Source organism: Microcaecilia unicolor, chromosome 4 (genome assembly GCF_901765095.1).
Source record: "Microcaecilia unicolor chromosome 4, aMicUni1.1, whole genome shotgun sequence".
Taxonomy (NCBI): domain Eukaryota; kingdom Metazoa; phylum Chordata; class Amphibia; order Gymnophiona; family Siphonopidae; genus Microcaecilia; species Microcaecilia unicolor.
In genome coordinates this window covers 20,110,730-20,131,832 of record NC_044034.1, presented here as the reverse complement: position 1 = coordinate 20,131,832, position 21,103 = coordinate 20,110,730, and the positions used below count along the sequence as shown (strand labels likewise).

Below are 21,103 nucleotides of genomic sequence, written 5' to 3'. Positions count from 1 at the left end.
TGACCCTTTATCCTTCAGTATTCTTGTGCATCTTATCTTTCAAAGCGTAAGTGATACGTTTCATAATAGCTATATCTGGAAAAACAAACCTTCCAGTGTTCAATCAGGAGTGTGTACATCCAGAATTAAGCAATAGTTAACTGAGCTGCATGAAGGCAATGACACTCCAATAATTTCAAATAGCTAGAACAGACTGCCACTGACCAACTACCAGCAGGCAAAGCTATAGAGAAAGATCAACCTTCAGACAGACCATTAGGATATCATCCTCTATACAGGTGCCTAAAACTCTCATCCAACACTCCACCACACATGTAGACAGCCCCACCAATCCCCTCATACCAACGTGGTAGAGGGTCCAAATCTGGGAAAGGGAAGAGGGTAGCAATAAGATCAATGCAATAACTTTCATAATACCTCCTTACTTGTACTGCATATGGAGATGGAGGAGGAATTTCTCTAGATCGCCTGACAATTCTCAACCTCAAGCTGCAGATTTTGATTTCACTTATAATCAGTGTCCTGCTAGTCTCCACATCATCCTCACCCACCCAAAAATAATTCTGAAACAACTCTCAAACTTTTATCAGGCTGCGTAACGGTTTCCTGATAGTATTTCAGGAGCACAAATCACACAATTATGATCAGTCCCTGTAGACCTTTTTCCATATTTGAAAATATGAGTATAAGACAGGATGTAACTCAACAATATTCCAAATGAGGTCCCTTTCCATAACTGCCCAAGCTACTTCAGCAGCCCACCCAAGTCTAGTAGTCAGCATCTGAAGAAAAGGTGTCTGCCAACCCATGCCAGTCTGTTAGGTTGCTCTTCAGTGAAATCTTGGGTATCCTAATTCCTTGGCCAAACATGCAGAATGATAATACAAACATAAATTTGACATATCCAGCTCACTACATCCTCTGGGAGACAGTTTGTTCATTTTAATCCAAAGGACTCTCCTTTTCCAGACAGAACATGACAGCTACCCACAGAGCATCAAAAGTCCCTCTGGGGCATATTAGATGGTAGCGGTTGAAAAAGATAACACACAGCAAAATTACTCACCTGTAGCAGATTTTCTCTGAGAACAGCAGGACACATTCTCACAGATGGATGACCCCCCCCCCCCTCCCAAATTACTTTTTGAATATTTCTATTATTATCCTTTCACATCAGTGAAACAAACTCCTACTTACATGCTTTTTAATTTTATTTTTAAACCAAAGAATGTGAAAAATGCACAAGGGTGTGAAGAATTTTATAAGGCACTATATGTAACCTATAACTAGCATAAGGAGAAAAGGATCTTTTTCAGTTATAGCTCAAGAAGACTTACATTCAAGTACAGTAGATATTTCCCTGTCCTTAGTGGGTTTACAATTTAAGTCTATATCTGAGACAATAGAGGGTTAAGTGACTGCCCAAGATCAAAGGAGATTGTTGCTCTAGACATTAGGCTACTCCTTTGCATAGTTAAACGAAACAGGATTCACCCCAAACAGAGAATTCTACTTGGCTATTTTTCTAAGAATACAATTTAAAAATGTGAAATGTATATATCTCACTCTAGGAAATTTAAAAATTTCGTTATGGGTCAAAGTCATAGTAGATGATGACGGCAGAAAAAGACCTGCACAGTCCATCCAGTCTGCCCAACAAGATAACTCATATTTGCTGCTTTTTGTGTATACCTTACTTTGATTTGTACCTGTGCTCTTCAGGGCACAGACCGTATAAGCCTGCCAAGCACTATCCTCACCTCCCAACCACCAGCCCTGCCTCCCCCACCGGCTCTGGCACAGACCGTATAAGTCTGCCCAGCACTATCCCCGCCTCCCAACCACCAGTCTTCCTTTAAAAGGGGTCAGTGTGTTTATGTCTTAAAAAAATTGGAGACTTTAGTACATACCGACATGATGGGTTCTCTGGATTGACTTCTTGCCAGTTTTTCTTCTTTGAGATGAAATACAGCTTCAAGAGGAGTGATGCAAACTTTAATCTGTCCTTGGCAATGCCCACTAAAGTCACTGATATTGTACCAACCACAGACAGACTGGAAACCAGACAGAAGAGGTGAGAGGTCCACTGATGCAAACCCAATTACTCGTTCAATGTCTAAAAATGAAATAAAAAGTGCTTTTATCCATCTCTATTTGTAACAGGTGTCAATAACTAGTTAAATAGACAGGTAGTTACATGGATGAACTACTTTCCAATGATACTGCCATATCTTCCTATTTTTATTCTTTCCAACCCAAATGAATTGACCCAATGCATTTCTATGGGAGAAGCTCCAGCATAAAAAAAAAAATGGAATGGGATAAACTTGGCATATGAGGGAGGACCCCCCCCCCCCCCCCAGTAAAAAATGACATACGAGGTTCAAAAATGGGCCAAATCGAATCACAGGTTCCAGGAAAATGTAGTCTTCCAAATTATGACATAATGCATTTCTGTGGGAAAAAGAGTTCCATCTCTGTAGCATAGAAACTTAGAGTGAAATGTTGCAGTTAGGGAACAAGGAAAGGCAGTTTAAAGGTGGAATTTTTCAATTCTTCCAAACACCCTTAACTGCCCTCTTACGTCCCTAAATCACACCCCTTGTAAAAAGCCACACCACACCCAAAACTACCCCCCACAACTGCCACATCACCCCACAAACTGCTCCATCCCTAAAATATACTCCACTGCGACTACCTCACCATTCCACCAACTACTTTATCCTTAAAAATACCCCCATGATTGCCATACTAACCCCCCCCCCCCCACATACTGTTCTATCCACAACTATCATAACCTGCAAACTGCCCCTATTCCCCAAAATTATTTCCTCCCATACCTGGGCACATTCTGCAAGCTTCCCTTATCCCCCAAATACCCCCTGCAACTGTCCCCACTACCCCACATACGGCCCCCAAACTCAAAACCTTACAACTTTCACGCAAGCCCTGCAAATTGACCATCTCCAAAAACTACAAACCGAAACTGCCCGACACCCAACAATTACCCCTGTAACTGTAATATCAGTCCTAAACTGCTGCTACCTCCATGCAACCTGCCCTGCTCTAGAAACTACTCCACAACTGCCCCACCAACCTATAAACTATCCCATTCCCAAATCTAAAGCCCCCTTCAACTGCTTTACCACCCCACAATAGACCCATTCCCCAAAACTACTCTTGAAATTGCCCCCTCACCCAGTAACTGCTCTATTCCAGAAACTACCCTCTGCAACTGCCTACCCCACCCGCATAGTATCTCTGTCACTGCCATTACATCCTAACTGCCCCATCCCTAAAGCTACCTCCTACAAACTGTTCCATTCTAGAATAAACTATCCAAAACTGCCCACCCTCTCAAAATCATCGGCATAATGTAAGCCACATTAAGCCTGCAAATTGGTGGGAAAAAGGTGGGATACAAAATGCTACAAATAAATAAATATATCCTCTACAACCTAGCCCACACCCTAAAACTACCCTACCTGAACTGATAGAACTCCTCACAAACTGTCAAGACCCAAAACTAACCCTTTCAACGGCCCCAACACCCCACATATATTGCCCCATTCCCAAACTAGTCTCCTATAGCTAAACCATAATGTAGGTCCAAAGTACCCCCTTCTCTGAAACCTGCCAGTCCACAATCCCATCAGGTTAGGATATCAACCATTGGCATTTTCAAAAGTCAGCAGAATTTCATATGAGTGCCTAGAAGGTAGAAAAGATGTCTGGATATTTTTATGTCTAGAAGCAAAGACTGTATGTAGACTCTAGCTAATGCAGGGGAAGATGTGGGAAGATGTCAACCGAGGTGTCTTGAAAACCTAGGCAATTTATTAGAACTTTCTAGACAGCATAAAGGCAGTTAGTAGAACAATTATTGGTAATATAGGTAATTTAGCAAACATGTTAGCAGTTATAACCTTCACCAGTTAACAGCAACAAATGTAGCTGACAGTAGTCACCAGTGGAACAGTGGCTTAGGAAGTTTTTTTTTTTTACAATTTCAGATATCTATATATATACAACTCACCCTCAACGTTCTATTTGCACAGACGTCACTGAAGCCAGGTTCGTAAGTCGAAGCCCTGAAGCCACAGAAATCACAGTCTGTGGGCCCCGCCCTCACGTCAAACGTATGACGTTGATGGTCGGAGCACATTCTCAGCTCCAACGTTGTACTGCACTGTAGCTCTGCTCCGCCCTCGCGTCAAAAACGCGATACGTCGAGGGCGGAGCACACGGGGGGGGCGTGCCAAAAGGGCCAGGGTCACACATTCGCACGGAGGCTGCAGGGGGGCCGGTGACACACGGAGACACAAAGGGACGGAGGTGAGCCTTGCTAGCGCCCGTTTCATTCCGATTTGAAACGGGCCTTCCTTACTAGTTTCAATATACATGTTTGAATAGTTTTGAAACAGTAAGTATGTCTTTTATATTGTTGCCCAATTATAGTTTTTTCTTGAACGTAATGAAGTTCCCAGAGCTACCACTTCATCTCCATTGGTGATTTGATTGTACGGCTCATTTATATTATTAATTTCATTTGTATCCCACATTTTCCCACCTATTTGCAGGCTCCATGCGGCTTACAATTTTCCGTCATGACGTCATTTCAGAGTACAAATACAATTAGTAATATATATTAACATGGATGATATCATAAACAGTCAGGTGGATAAGGGAAAACATACAATTGGTATCATAAATTGAACACGGATTGCATAATAAGTTAAACAATACAATATAGGGAGAAAATAATCCGATTGTTAAAAGTGGGGATAGGGAAGAAGCTGGAAACTACAGGCCGGTAAGCCTCACTTCAGTTATTGAAAAGTAATGGAAGCCATGCTGAAGGAAAGGATAGGGAATTTCCTGGAAGCCAATAAGTTGCAAGATCCGAGACAACATGGTTTCACCAAAGGGAAGTCGTGCCAAACCGAATCTCATTGAATTCTTTGACTGGGTGACAGGAGAATTAAATAAAGGACGTGCTATGGACGTCATCTACTTAGATTTCAGGCAAGGCTTTCGACACGGTTCCCCACAGGAGGCTCTTAAATAAACTAGACCAGCCTGAAGATAGACCCGAAGTGGTGAACTGGATTAGGAACTGGTTGACGGACAGACGCCAGAGGGTTGTGGTGAATGGAGTTCGCTCGGATGAGGGAAAGGTGAGTAGTGGAGTGCCTCAGGGATCGGTGCTGGGGCCGTTCTGTTCAATATATTTGTGAGTGACATTGCCGAGGGGTTACAAGGTAAGGTTTGCCTTTTGCGGATGACACCAAGATTCCAACAGAGTAGACACCCCGGAGGGTGTGGAAAACATGAAAAAGATCTGAAGAAGCTAGAAGAATGGTCTAACGTTTGGCAATTAAAATTCAATGCGAAGAAATGCAAAGTGATGCACTTGGGGAGTAGAAATCCAAGGGAGATGTATGTGTAGGCGGGGAGAGTCTGATAGGCCGGACGGGGAGAGGGATCTTGGGGTGATAGTATCTGAGGAACTGAAGGCGACAAAACGTGCGACAAGGCGGTGGCAGTAGCTAGAAGATTGCTAGGCTGTATAGAGAGAGGAGTGACCAGCAGAAGAAAGGAGGTTTAATGCCCCTGTATAAGACGTTGGTGAGGCCCCACCTGGAGTATTGTGTTCAGTTTTGGAGGCCGTATCTTGCGAAGGATGTTAAAAAAATGGAAGTGGTGCAAAGAAAAGCTACGAGGATGGTATGGGATTTACGTTCCAAGACGTATGAAGAGGAGGCTTGCTGACCTGAACATGTACACCCTGGAGGAAAGGAGAACAGGGGTGATATGATACAGACGTTCAAATATTTGAAAGGTATTAATCCGCAAACAAATCTTTTTCGGAGATGGGAAGGCGGTAGAACGAGAGGACATGAAATGAGATTGAAGGGGGGCAGACTCAGGAAAGATGTCAGGAAGTATTTTTTCACGGAGAGGGTGGTAGACGCTTGGAATGCCCTCCCGCGGGAGGTGGTGGAGATGAAAACGGTAACGGAGTTCAAACATGCGTGGGATATGCATAGAGGAATCCTGTGCAGAAGGAATGGATCCTCAGAAGCTTAGCTGAAATTGGGTGGCGGAGCAGCTGGGGGGAAGAGGGGGTGGTGGCTGGGAGGCGAGGATAGGGGAGGGCAGACTTGTACGGTCTGTACCAGAGCCGGTGATGGGAGGCGGGACTGGTGGTTGGGAGGCGGGAAATACTGCTGGGCAGACTATATGGTCTGTGCCCTGATAGGACAGGTACAAATTCAAGGTAAGGTATACACATATGAGTTTGTCTTGGGCAGACTGGATGGACCATGCAGGTCTTTTTCTGCCATCATCTACTATGTTACTATGTAATTACGGCTCCAATTATGAGTCCTTATGGTATGTTATGTTAAAGAGACGAGTCTTTAGTGCCTTACGAAAGTTAATTACGTTGTGAATTATTTCAGGTCAAGTGGTAAAGCATTCCACATTTGCGAACTCAAATATGAAAAGCTGCATTTAGAAGTGACTAAGCTAAAGTCCTACTCTTTGTTGAAAATTTTTCCTCTATAATCCCATCTCCCTTTGGTAATTTGTTACTAGAGATAGAACAGGTCACATTTTAACGCAGCTTAGTAAAAGAGCTCCTAAGTGATGATATTTCTTTTTTTATAATTACTTGTAAAGGCTCAATTGTTTTCTTTTCGAAGTTTGTTCTTTGATGTTCTTATTTGAAAACACAATAAAATATGACTTAGGGAGGAGGTGTGAGGGTTTCATTGATCACTTAAAGGGCTGCAGAAACCAAATGAGATTAAGAATCCCTGAGCCAATGGGAAGGCAGTGGGGAGAAGGCCAAGTGAGTGGAGGAGTGGCCTAGTGGTTAGGGTGGTGGACTTTGGTCCTGAGGAACTGAGTTTGATTCCCACTTCAGGCACAGGCAGCTCCTTGTGACTCTGGGCAAGTCACTTAACCCTCCATTGCCCCATGTAAGCCGCATTGAGCCTGCCATGAGTGGGAAAGTGCAGGGTACAAATGTAACAAAAAATAAAATAGATACTATTGGAGATTCTACATGGAATGTTGCTACTACTGGAGATTCTACATGGAATGTTGCTATTCCACTAGCAACATTCCATGTAGAATCTCAAATAGTAGCAACAGTGGAGGAGTGGCCTAGTGGTTAGGGTAGTGGACTTTGGTCCTGGGGAACTGACTTCGATTCCCACTTCAGGCACAGGCAGCTCCTTGTGACTCTGGGCAAGTCACTTAACCCTCCATTGCCCCATGTAAGCCGCATTGAGCCTGCCATGAGTGGGAAAGCGCAGGGTACAAATGTAACAAAAATAAAATAGATACTATTGGAGATTCTACATGGAATGTTGCTACTATTGGAGATTCTACATGGAATGTTGCTAGCAACATTCCATGTAGAAGGCTGCGCAGGCTTCTGTTTCTGTGAGTCTGACGTCCTGCACGTACGTGCAGGACGTCAGACTCACAGAAGCAGAAGCCTGAGTGGCCACATTGGTGATCTGCAAGGGCCAACTTCTACATGGAATGTTGCTAGTGGAATAGCAACATTCCATGTAGAATCTCAAATAGTAGCAACAGTGGAGGAGTGGCCTAGTGGTTAGGGTGGTGGACTTTGGTCCTGAGGAACTGAGTTTGATTCCCACTTCAGCCACAGGCAGCTCCTTGTGACTCTGGGCAAGTCACTTAACCCTCCATTGCCCCATGTAAGCCGTATTGAGCCTGCCATGCGTGGGAAAGCGCAGGGTACAAATGTAACAAAAATAAAATAGATACTATTGGAGATTCTACATGGAATGTTGCTACTATTGGAGATTCTACATGGAATGTTGCTACTATTGGAGATTCTACATGGAATGTTGCTATTCCACTAGCAACATTCCATGTAGAAGGCCGCGCAGGCTTCTGTTTCTGTGAGTCTGACGTCCTGCACGTACGTGCAGGACGTCAGACTCACAGAAGCAGAAGCCTGCGCGGCCACATTGGTGATCTGCAAGGGCCGACTTCTACATGGAATGTTGCTAGTGGAATAGCAACATTCCATGTAGAATCTCAAATAGTAGCAACAGTGGAGGAGTGGCCTAGTGGTTAGGGTGGTGGACTTTGGTCCTGGGGAACTGAGGAACTGGATTCATTTGCTGCTGACACTAAGGAAATGAAGTTTCTGCATCTGACAGGAGGAGGAGGAGGAAGATAAATGATCCACCTAAAAAAAAAATGCACAGCACATTCCTATGGAAAAGCAGCCCCAACAGCTGCAAAAAAAAAAAAAAAAAAAAAATATATATATATATATAGTATTTTCACTGTAACACTGTGATTAAGGAATTGCCTTCCCCTTTCATTTCCTCTTCTGATCACATACCTCAGAAAGTACACACAGAAGGCACACATGCACAGACACACAAACATATACCTCACACACACACACACACACATTTACATGCAGAGAGGTTGGAGAGCTGTGCTTTCTCCACTTGTATTAAGGGTACTACTGTAGTATATGCCTAGCACAGGGCCTTTTTATAAAGTCATCTAGTTTGGCACAGATTTCCCTTCACCATGCTGCTGAAATCACTAAAGTGAAGTCGGGACAAGCACCATGTCCATGTAACAGTGCACTTATTCTAACCTACTCCAGAACAAGATGCAGAAGAAATCTGAAACATGGCTATAATACAACTGAGGCTTTCATTATGCTACAGCTTGAGAAAAGAATTGCCTCTGTGAAAGTAACCGAACAGAAAGCAACACAAAATACTTCAACCCCTAAAATAGAGCAGTGCCTCTTAGTAACATTCAACAGACCGTGTGCACCTTAATTTAACTGAATAAAAAGATTTTTATTCTGTTTTCTCATCTAAAGCTGTGTTTATCAATTAAAATAGCAGTTTCAAACAGCCAAATACCCAATAATAAATTCATGTGATATGCATCATCATTAATATCCATAGCCATGTAACATTTTTATGTGGTAACCACTCGCCTCCACCTACCCTCCTCTCCTCCTTCCTGTACACATTAATTGATTTGATTTGCTTACTTTATTTATTTTTTGTCTATTAGATTGTAAGCTCTTTGAGCAGGGACTGTCTTTCTTCTATGTTTGTGCAGCGCTGCGTATGCCTTGTAGCGCTATAGAAATGCTAAATAGTAGTAGTAGTAGTAACAACATGGAATGTTGCTACTATTGGAGATTCTAGATGGAATGTTGCTACTATTGGAGATTCTGTTGCTACTATTTGAGATTCTACATGGAATGTTAATGTTGCTATTCCACCAGCAACATTCCATGTAGAAGCCTGCCCTTGCAGCCGCGCATGCTTCTGTTTCTGTGAGTCTGACGTCCTTCTTATCTGTTCCCTTCTCCACTACTGCCAACTCCAGACTTCGCGCCTTCTGTCTCGCTGCACCCTACGCCTGGAATAAACTTCCTGAGCCCCTACGTCTTGCCCCATCCTTGGCCACCTTTAAATCTAGACTGAAAGCCCACCTCTTTAACATTGCTTTTGACTCGTAACCACTCGCCTCCACCTACCCTCCTCTCCTCCTTCCTGTACACATTAATTGATTTGATTTGCTTACTTTATTTATTTTTTGTCTATTAGATTGTAAGCTCTTTGAGCAGGGACTGTCTTTCTTCTATGTTTGTGCAGCGCTGCGTACGCCTTGTAGCGCTATAGAAATACTAAATAGTAGTAGTAGTAGTAGTAGTAGTAGTAGTGGTTGTCAATACTCCAACTTTAATACTAACTTCTTCATCAATTCACAGGTAGGAAATTCAAACTTCAGAGCCTTTAACATCATGTCACAAAACACAGCTTTGATTGTAACCACAGAAAGGTGGTATATTAAGTCCCATCCCCTTTCCTTTCTCTTAAAGAGGCACAAGAGAAGAGTATGTTTTTCTTCAGTCTGCTTACCTGTTTTGTGCCACACTTTAAAGACCAGTGTTTGCTGTGAGTCCAATAAAAGTTCTTTGGATAATCTATTAGAGATAAAATAAAGATGTCATAAAATAAAGATGATGCACAATATTAAGAGGTTTCATGATAGAAATGTCATTTTAATTGTTTCTTTTGTATTGAAAAGAAATATATGTATGTTTCAATTTTTTCAGATACAATTTTTAATTTAAAGATGGCATATGAAGTATGCATGTGCATTTAATTTGAAAAATGCCCCACAAAAAAAGAACATGCACACATCAGTGCTTCCTTTTTGTGCAGATACTTTTTTCAATTAATAACATGTACTTCTGAAATAAAAAGAATTATGCACGTTTCAGATCCTATCCCAACCCCACCTTGGGAAGGTCTCCCTCAAATGTAGGTAAATGTACACACTGGGAGAAATTCTATATATGACGCTTTAAAAATCAGTGTCGTAAAACCATTCGGTTTGCGTGATTCTATAAAGCTATGCCTAAAGATAGGCATAGTTTAAAGAACATGCTCACGTGTCGTTCTCACAACTAGAATTTAGGTGCTTTCCAAAAATACTAGGACTAGGGGGCATGCGATGAAGCTGCAATGTAGTAAATTAAAACGAATCGGAGAAAATGTTTCTTCACTCAACGTGTAATTAAACTCTGGAATTCGTTGCCAGAGAATGTGGTAAAGGCGGTAAGCTTAGTGGAGTTTAAAAAAGGTTTGGATGGCTTCCTAAAAGAAAAGTCCATAGATCATTATTAAATGGACTTGGGGAAAATCCACTATTTCTGGGATAAGCAGTATAAAATGTTTTGTACTTTTTTGGGATCTTGCCAGGTATTTGTGACCTGGATTGGCCGGTGTTGGAAACAGGATGATGGGCTTGATGGACCTTTGGTCTTTCCCAGTATGGCAATACTTATGTACATTTAGGTCACCTAAAACTAGGCCTAAACACCTGAGCCTGTTAGGCACAGATCGGGTGTATTCTATAATAGTGCGTCTAGTTTTTTTTAAATGCCCACGACCCGCCCATTCCATGCCAGTGGCCACATCCCCTTTTCAACTGTGTGCATTAGAATTTATGTGCACTGCGATATAGAATACACCTAGAAAGTTGTGCATATAAATTCTAATAAAAGCCAATTAGTGCCAGTGGCGTAGGAAGGGGGGGGGGGCGGTCCGCCCCGAGTGCACGCCGCTGGGGGGTGTCGGCTCCACGCTGGTGCACTGCCCTCTCTGCCCCGGAACAGGTTACTTCCTGTTCCGGGACAAAGAGAGCAGTGAACCAGTGCGGAGCCGACACACCCCAACAACGTGCAGTCGGGGCGGATCGGCCCTCCCGCCCGTCCCTCACCGCAGGTATGCGCTCCGGGGGGGGGGGGGGAGGTATGCGCTCCAGCGGGAGAAGGGTGCGCCGTGCTGCACCCGGGGGGGGGGGGTGCGCAGCGGCGACCCGCCCCGGGTGTCAGCTCCCCTCGCTACGGCTCTGATTAGTGCTGCTAATTGGTTAAGCACCAATTATCAACGCTGACTGGCTTGTTAATCAATTAAGTTGTGTGTGCAATTTGGCTATGAGGCCAAATTAGCATGCACAACTTAAGGCGCCATACACTTTTTACCTACAGAAATTGCTTTGAAAATTACCCTGTACTTTCTGACCTCATTTACTAATACAAACCTCTCCTGTAAATACATACATACGAATGCAGGCCTCCCCCTCTTTTTTAAAGGTGATTGAAATATATTTATGAAAGCTGCATGAACGGCCAGGAGCTCAGATTCTACTACTCACAAGCAGCAAACCTGTGCTGATTTACTTCTTTTATTTAAGACAATCACAAGCTTAGATAGGCTTTGGCTTTAAAACTGATCTCCAATGTATCCATTATTTTTATTAACACAAACGGAGGTACATGCTCATTTTTGAAATGATGAAATTGTCTTAGTGATTAGACTAGTTATCAAAGAGAATCTGGGAAAAATGTTAAGTAAAATACTTTCTCAGGTCACAAAACATCCATTTTAATACTCAGGCTGGGAAGAGAATGCAACGGGTACTGCACTGAGAAATTTCTTGTCACTTGCCTCTCCTTCTTCCCTCCCATGCCAAAAGGTCAGTGGCATTGGCAGAGGTTTGAAAGAGCAGTGTCTGCATGAAATCCGCTGTTCTTTCCGCTCTTGTTCCTAAGTCCTCCTTTCTCTCATGTGTGATTTTTTTATTTGCATTTTTTAAAATTTGGATTTTGCTCATACCTTTTTCAGTAGTAGCTCAAGGAGAGTTACATTTAGGTACACTTGGTATTTCCCTGTTCTTGGGAGGGCTCACAATCTAATTTTGTACCTGAGGCAATGGAGGGTTAAGTGACTTGCCCAAGATCACTATGTGTGATGTATGGAACCTCTTCAGTAGGGTGTAAGACTGCACATGTGCGCTCTATAAACTTACTTACGTGAATGGATGGACAGACAGGACAAACTCTCAAACACAGGCACTCTTCTTGCTAAATGTGCCCAAAAGATAAACACCCTCAAAGAATTCTCACAAACTATAAAGTGAAGGCAAGGCTGATTTGTACTTACCTTAATCTGCACCTCCCCAATTGCAAAGGTATTAAGTACAAATCCTTCTACGTATCCAATTTTTCCTTTTTAGGTAGCCAGCTTTGGAATGCTCTACCAAGACCTATCCATACCATTAACGGCCTTTTGCCCTTCAGAAAAGCACTGAAGACAAAGACAGCCTATCCTAATGATTCAACCCAACCAAAGCTTGCCCACATGATTCTTATTGACAATTGTTATACATTGACCATGTTTCCCCATTATCCTTTTTGCTACCATATATCTATTCCTCTCCATCTTCCTAAGACTACCTCCCAACGCTCATTTCCTTCTGCACCCAATCTTTTCTATGCTCAATTTACTTATCCGTTAACCCCATTAATTTTGTGTTTACTACAAACTGTTTATTCTTCTCACGACTTTGTAATTCTTTATATTGTTACTATGTAAGCCGCATCGAGCCTGCCATGTGTGGGAAAGCGCACAATGTGTTAGGGGTACAAATGTGTTAGGGAGCCAGAGAAGCTCGGTTGTACTTGGGTTCAGGCAAAGTTTGTTGTGCTTAGCCCATTCTTGAATTGATGTTAGACAAGTAATCAATTTATTCAAGGCTGTAGGTAAGTCAGGTTCAATGGGTATGAGTAGCTGCACATCATCCGCATAGACGTAGAACTGAGTGTCCATTGACCGAATCAGCTCAGCTAGTGGCTTGAGGTAGATATTGAACAGAATAGGTGACAGTATCGATCCTTGTGGTACCCCGCAGGTCAGTGTCCATTGTGGTGCTGAGTTGCTGCCAAACATTATGGATTGTTGCCTGTCTAATAGATAGGATCTAAACCAGGCAAGTAAGTACTGTACCATTGATACCTGTTTCTGTCAGTCGTGCTAGCAAGATATCATGATCCACAGTGTCAAAAGCTGCTGAGAAATCTAGCAGTACTAACATCGAGGCGAATCCCTTGTCTCGGTTTCTGTGAAGATCATCTAGCAGGGATACCAGGACCATTTCTGTTCCATAACCGGGTCTGAATCCAGATTGACATGGATCTAGCCAGTTACTCTTTTCTAGCCATTCAATAAGTTGAACACAGACTGCTTGTTCTATGAGTTTTCCTAGAAACGGGATGTTGGATACTGACCTGTAATTTTCAAGTTTGTCCTGGTCAAGGTTGTTTTTCTTCAGCAGAGGGTGAACCACTGCCCTTTTTAATGCTGTTGGTAGTTGCCCATTAGAAAGAGAGGTGTTCACAATTTTTGTGGTGCCTTCTATAAGGCCCATACTTGCCTGCTTATCAGTGCTCATTAGCTTGTTAAGCCAATTAAGTTATGCGCTTTACGCGTGGTGTTATAGAATCCACTCCAATTTTAGCGCCTAAATCTAACTGCACTATATAGAATCTGGGGGGAAAGCAGCTAGGGCTCTTCAGCTTGGAGAAAAGATGGCTGAGGGGAAAAATAATGAATGAAGTGGAATGGGTAGACGTGAACCGCTTGTTTACTCTTTCCAAAAATAGTTGGACTAGGGGGCGCAGTGAAGCTACAACGTAGTAAATTTAAAACAAATTGGAGAAAATATTTATTCACTCAATGTGTAATTAAACTCTGGAATTCATTGCCAGAGAATGTAGTAAAAGCAGTTAGCGGGGTTTAAGAAAGGTTTGGATAGCTTCCTAAAAGAAAAATCCATAAGCCATTATTAAAATGGACCACTTATTTCTAGGATAAGCAGCATAAAATGTATTCTACTGTTTTGGGATCTTGACAGGTACTTGTAACCTGGATTGGTCACTGTTATGAACAGGATGCTGGGCATGATAGACTTTTGGTCTGTCCCTGTGTGGCAATACCTATGTTCTTACGTTCTAATTTAGGCCACTAAGGATCTTACCTAGCTTGCTGCTGAAAGTTCCAAACAGGTGAGTCTGTGTTCTCAATGACCGAGGTGGTTACAGGGGTCTCACTGCCAGCATCAGCAAATGACACACAGCAACTTGGTGTTGCAATGGTTCGCTCAGTCAGAGGAATTCCTATAACAGAACAAGTAGAATTGAGAGCAAGTTAATTTCCAACACAAATAGACTTCTAGATATAAAAATTGCACTATGTTATTAAAATGATCATCACAATCAGCTTTAATCAATACCAATAAAGAGGCTAATGACTGGACTACATGAGAAGGTAATTACCTACTCCTGGAAACTGGTTCTTCTAGATCTATGTTGTGGTTCAATGGCAGAGAAAACTGGAAAAGGCATCTCTATTACACTTGTACTATGAGAACAAATTAGGAGGAACATATTGCAAACTGAGGTAATTTTTCTGGCTTTTTTACATCAAGTGCTCTACCTGATTTCTTTAAAGAAGAGATTTTTAAAAATTCTAATTTTATTTTGCTGGCCTAGTTGATGGGTTATGTTCTGTTACTGAGATATGCGAAGACACTCTCACAAAAGCACATATATAGAGACCAACATACATACATGCAGAGATACTTTCCATCAGATTTATTCTATTCCTGAATAATATACCTCATAGCACCTTCCCTATAAGATACTTTGCCATGCTGTACATTTGAGACAAACTTTCCTTTTAGATAACCGAATTTTGGAGGCTACACCTTCAAAAAGATATAAATAGGATGAAGTCAGAGGGCAGCTACTAAAATGGTCACTGATCTTAGTCATAAATCATATGGAGACAAAGACTTTGCACCAGTTGCTACAAGGTCGAAGCATATCTATTGCGATTTAGCTTGAAATATATACAGCAAGCGACATCTACCCATTCATCTGTACAACACAGGAAAGACTCCTGAGGCAGGTCGATGGGCTGAAACATGGCCGTGTTGAGCCAATGTGTTGACCACAGAGTCGTTGTTGTTGACCATTAAATCTTCTAGACCACATACAGCATCACCGTTTCATTGAATCACCTTCACTGTCTCCTTTGTGGTATTTTTTCTGAGAGGTTTTTTGTTCTTCTGTATCTTTGTCGACTTTGGAAGAAAGGCAGGAAAGGTGAGATATGATAAAGATGTTTAAATACCTCCATGGTATAAATGCACAGCAGGCCAGTCTATTTCAAGTTCATACTTTTTACCCTGCTCTACAGCGATGCCATCTAGGTGGCTTACATTCTAAGATACATAGCTAGAAGAAAGTATATAGATAAGACATCACTGTGAGGAGAGGAGGGCGAACTTCAATATTTAATAGAAAGCAGGGGAAGGATTACACATGAGAGAATACTCTTGCTTCTGAAGGACTCGCACAGGTCAGCACCCTGTGTGAACAGATGGGTTTTAAGATCTGTTTTAAATTGAGTTATGGATGTCTGATGACACAAATGAGGTGGGAGTGCCATAGGAGTGAACCTTGTATTGAAAAGATACTTCCTCTGATATGTTCATGGAGTATTTCTTTATGAGTAGGCATATATAGATGATTTTGATTGATTGATTGATTGAAGAGAATGGGCAGGGATGTAGCAAATTAAGTGGCGATTATGATAAGAAGGTTCTTCTGTTTGTAAAGTTTTGTAAACCAAGAGAAGAAGTTTAGAGATAATGCGTTTGTGCACAGGAAGCCAACGGGCTTTTTTCATATAAAGTGTAATGTGATCAAATCTACCTATCCTATTTATCAGTCATAGAGCAGTATTTTGAAGCAGTTGTAAACGGTTAAATTCTTTAAAACTAATCCCTATTTCAATTAAAAGGAAGCTCTGGGATCAGGGGGAATAGGATAAAGGCGAAAGAGGACAGACAGATGAGTAATTTAAGTGAAATTCTTCTTTACGTATAGGGTGGTGGATGTATGGAACAGCCTTACAGTAGAGGTGGTGGAGATGAGGACTATCAACCCTACTAGGAAACACTAATCTGGAAAGCTCTTCCTTTATGTATTACAGGAACTACATATTTGCTTTAGAAAACTATTAAAAACTTTTTTGATGAGAAATGATATACAGTGGGGGAAATAAGTATTTGATCCCTTGCTGATTTTGTAAGTTTGCCCACTGACAAAGACATGAGCAGCCCATAATTGAAGGGTAGGTTATTGGTAACAGTGAGAGATAGCACATCACAAATTAAATCCGGAAAATCACATTGTGGAAAGTATATGAATTTATTTGCATTCTGCAGAGGGAAATAAGTATTTAATCCCTCTGGCAAACAAGACCTAATACTTGGTGGCAAAACCCTTGTTGGCAAGCACAGCGGTCAGACGTCTTCTGTAGTTGATGATGAGGTTTGCACACATGTCAGGAGGAATTTTGGTCCACTCCTCTTTGCAGATCATCTCTAAATCATTAAGAGTTCTGGGCTGTCGCTTGGCAACTCGCAGCTTCAGCTCCCTCCATAAGTTTTCAATGGGATTAAGGTCTGGTGACTGGCTAGGCCACTCCATGACCCTAATGTGCTTCTTCCTGAGCCACTCCTTTGTTGCCTTGGCTGTATGTTTTGGGTCATTGTCGTGCTGGAAGACCCAGCCACGACCCATTTTTAAGGCCCTGGCGGAGGGAAGGAGGTTGTCACTCAGAATTGTACGGTACATGGCCCCATCCATTCTCCCATTGATGCGGTGAAGTAGTCCTGTGCCCTTAGCAGAGAAACACCCCCAAAACATAACATTTCCACCTCCATGCTTGACAGTGGGGACGGTGTTCTTTGGGTCATAGGCAGCATTTCTCTTCCTCCAAACACGGCGAGTTGAGTTCATGCCAAAGAGCTCAATTTTTGTCTCATCTGACCACAGCACCTTCTCCCAATCACTCTCGGCATCATCCAGGTGTTCACTGGCAAACTTCAGACGGGCCGTCACATGTGCCTTCCGGAGCAGGGGGACCTTGCGGGCACTGCAGGATTGCAATCCGTTATATCGTAATGTGTTACCAATGGTTTTCGTGGTGACAGTGGTCCCAGCTGCCTTGAGATCATTGACAAGTTCCCCCCTTGTAGTTGTAGGCTGATTTCTAACCTTCCTCATGATCAAGGATACCCCACGAGGTGAGATTTTGCGTGGAGCCCCAGATCTTTGTCGATTGACAGTCATTTTGTACTTCTTCCATTTTCTTACTATGGCACCAACAGTTGTCTCCTTCTCGCCCAGCGTCTTACTGATGGTTTTGTAGCCCATTCCAGCCTTGTGCAGGTGTATGATCTTGTCCCTGACATCCTTAGACAGCTCCTTGCTCTTGGCCATTTTGTAGAGGTTAGAGTCTGACTGATTCACTGAGTCTGTGGACAGGTGTCTTTCATACAGGTGACCATTGCCGACAGCTGTCTGTCATGCAGGTAACGAGTTGATTTGGAGCATCTACCTGGTCTGTAGGGGCCAGATCTCTTACTGGTTGGTGGGGGATCAAATACTTATTTCCCTCTGCAGAATGCAAATAAATTCATATACTTTCCACAATGTGATTTTCCGGATTTAATTTGTGATGTGCTATCTCTCACTGTTACCAATAACCTACCCTTCAATTATGGGCTGCTCATGTCTTTGTCAGTGGGCAAACTTACAAAATCAGCAAGGGATCAAATACTTATTTCCCCCACTGTATTATTGGGCATGTAATGATCTTAGGGTATCTGATGTCATTTTAGGCCTGTAATGATCTTAAGGTATCTGATGTCATTTTAGTCGGAGTCTTTTAATTGTGTCTACCAACTTTGCCTAGCATATCCATTCTTCTTGAAAGAATAACTAAAAAATCTTTCAGATTGATGAAGTATCATCTATGGACTGCAGTCTTCAATAGGCTTGCCACAGATTTTCCGTTGTATTAAGGTCTGGGTTTTGACTGGGCTACTCAAGGATATTCACTTTTGTATTGCAGTCACTTCATTGTTGCTTTTGCTTCTTATTTAGGCTCATCGCCCTGCTAAAAGATGAATTTTTTCCCTTATCCCAGGGTCAATGGCAGATTAGAACAGGATTTCTTCCTGGATCTTCCTGCACTATCCAGAGCCCCTGAGAGACAGGGAAGGGTCTGGAGCAAGGGTGCCGGCTGCCACTCCCTGCCAACACCCTCTGCTCCCTCTCCCACTCGGGCAAGCTGCTGCTGCCCCCCACCTCCCTCTGCTGTCGCAGATCCTTCCCTTCCTACCGCATCCCCTCTCGCTCCCAGCCATGGTGGAAACAGGAAGTACCTGACATCGGGAGAAGGAGGGACCGGGACAAGGCAGGAAGAAGAACCTGCTAGTATGGCAGTCAGAACAGAAGCCTTCAGCCTGCATTGGTCTCCTGCTCATGTGTGTACCAGCCAGGCTAGCAGCAGTTAATGTATCATGCTGCTAACCCGGCCAGGACACACAGGAGCAGGAGACCAATGAAGCGGCAGCCTGCCTGAACCGCCTTCTGCCTTTTTGCCATGGAAATCTTACCGACACAGCGACACTACTGCCGGGCTCCCCCTGGAGGCCGGGCCGAGAGAATTTTGCCCCCTGCCCCACCTCTCGGCGGCCCTGGCACCATCAATCTTTCCTTCAGTCTTCACAAGCTTTTCTCTCCCTGCTGTTGTAAAGCATTCTCTCAACATGTGGCCACCACCATGCTTTACTGTAGGGATGGTATTAGAAGGGTGATGTGCTGTGTTTGCTTTATAACATCAACTACTTGGGATTAGACCAAGGATTTAAATAATCTATCCAAACAAATATATTATAAATCTCCCCTCAGTGAGTATTTATCAATAACTTTTAATTTCAATAGACTCTTTTAAGCCTCAACAGACTCCAGAAAAAATAAGACCGCTACAGCAGTAATGAAATGATGGCGTTCTTGCTGTCATCACTGGCAAAAAACCTCCCAATAGAAATAAATTTTTAGTATACAATGGCAAAACAAAGAACGCACACTTAAGAACAGCCACATATATGGAGTTCTCAATATTCCATGGACCCTGATGCAGTATTTCAAAACTCTGGCCACTGTTGGCCTTGGAACAGACACAAGGCGTTCTGGCACTTTTAAGTTAAGTGTGCATGTTTTGTTTTGACATTGTGCACTAAGAATATATTTCTACGGGAGGTTTTTTTTTTTTGCCAATGATATCTGCAAGAACTCTATCATTTCTTTACTGCTATAGAGATGATATTTTTTTCTGGAGTCTGTTGAGGCTTTTTCGTCCCAGATTAAAAGCTATTGATAAATCCTCACTGGGGAGATTTATGATTATACTAGGAAAACAGGCCCGTTTCAGGAGCAAATGGGCGCTAGCAAGGTTTTCCTCTTCAATCCCCCCGTTCTCCCTCCCTCCCTACCGATCCCTTCATCGCCCACTTCTCCCTCCCTACCTACGGACCCCTTCGTCGTTCTGACGGCATCGGCATTGCTCCGCATTCCGCACCTCTTGGACGCACCGAATGCCATTGCTCCGCCCTCGACGTCATGACGTTTGATGCGAGGGCGGGGCCCCTAGCCTGGGCGATTTCAGTGGCTTCACCACCATGGTCTTACGAACCGTTCTGGAAGGAAGTGGCAGTGACGTCACTGTCCTCAGAACGTTGAGGGTGAGTTTTATTATATAGGATTTGTTTGTTTTATAACACACATACCACACAGCACTGACACCAAAAAAAGTGACCCCTAGCAGTAGTTGCGCAAGACTACGCTAGGCGCACCATTTTCCTAAAGGCGCCAGACTGGTCAGAAACAAGTGGGCCTCGCTCCTGCCTGAAGCCCCCCACCCCTCTGATTTTAAAATTAGTTCCTATGGGGGATGAGGGAAAGGGAGTCTTGAAGTTCAAGGGGGGGGGGGTCAATGGGTCTGGGGGGCTGTCTGGTGCTATGGGGGGGCTTTGTGGCCTGATGCTCTGCTTGTGAGATGGTTCGCAAGCAGCATTATTCTCTTGTCCTGGGATGCAGCAACCTGTGGTACAGGCGTTTGCCAAGCTTTCTTGGCATTCTGTTATTGTTTCTGCTTCCATCTCGTCCAAGGAGAGGCTGCTCCTAGTCTTCATCACCTTCCTGTGAAGGAGTGAATTTTAATAGTACTAGAAAAGACATGTAAGCCATTGTGAGTTTACCAAGCAGAAGGACAGTGTTATTTAGGGAGCATTTGTGCTGTGACTAAAGTATCTCTGGTTTGCTTCGATGTCCTAGAAAATAACGTTTTATTTGTTGCATTTGTATCCCACCTCTTTGCAGGCTCAATGTGGCTTACAATACGTCATGAGTAGTGACAATGAATGAGAAAGTATACATTTAGTAATAACAGAAGGATTTTGGGTAACATGATAATGATAGAACATGATAGTATTTTTCAGCAAGCATAGTAAGAGAAATATAAGAATTATATAAGAAAACAAAAACTTTGTATTATTCAAGGACAAGAGATATGAAACAATACTTCACAAGAAGTGCTAAAAACCAACTTCCCCAAAAACGTTCTGTCACACCTGAGTTGGCACAACAGGCAGATGTGAGGAATTGCCTGAAGCATGTGATGAAGCTACGATTAAAGCTAGTAATGAGGTGATACAAACTTTTCCTATAAGAAAGATTCCCTCCTGTGGACCAGGGAGAGTGAGAATGAGGTGTTATAATCACAGCCTCTGACTTCTAACTCTT

The 21,103-nt window shown here is 42.9% G+C and overlaps 1 protein-coding gene across 1 annotated transcript in view; it reads right to left on the bottom strand.

Annotated features, from left to right (window-relative positions):
* C2CD3 (C2 domain containing 3 centriole elongation regulator) overlaps positions 1-21,103 on the bottom strand; it is a 374,295-nt gene that overhangs the window by 146,720 nt on the left and 206,472 nt on the right. Inside the window, exons 25-27 of the mRNA XM_030200012.1 lie at positions 14,419-14,557; positions 9,954-10,018; positions 1,911-2,116 (exon numbers count right to left, since the gene is read on the bottom strand). Of these exons, the coding sequence (XP_030055872.1) occupies positions 1,911-2,116; positions 9,954-10,018; positions 14,419-14,557 (410 nt within the window). The remainder of the gene's footprint in view (positions 1-1,910; positions 2,117-9,953; positions 10,019-14,418; positions 14,558-21,103) is intronic.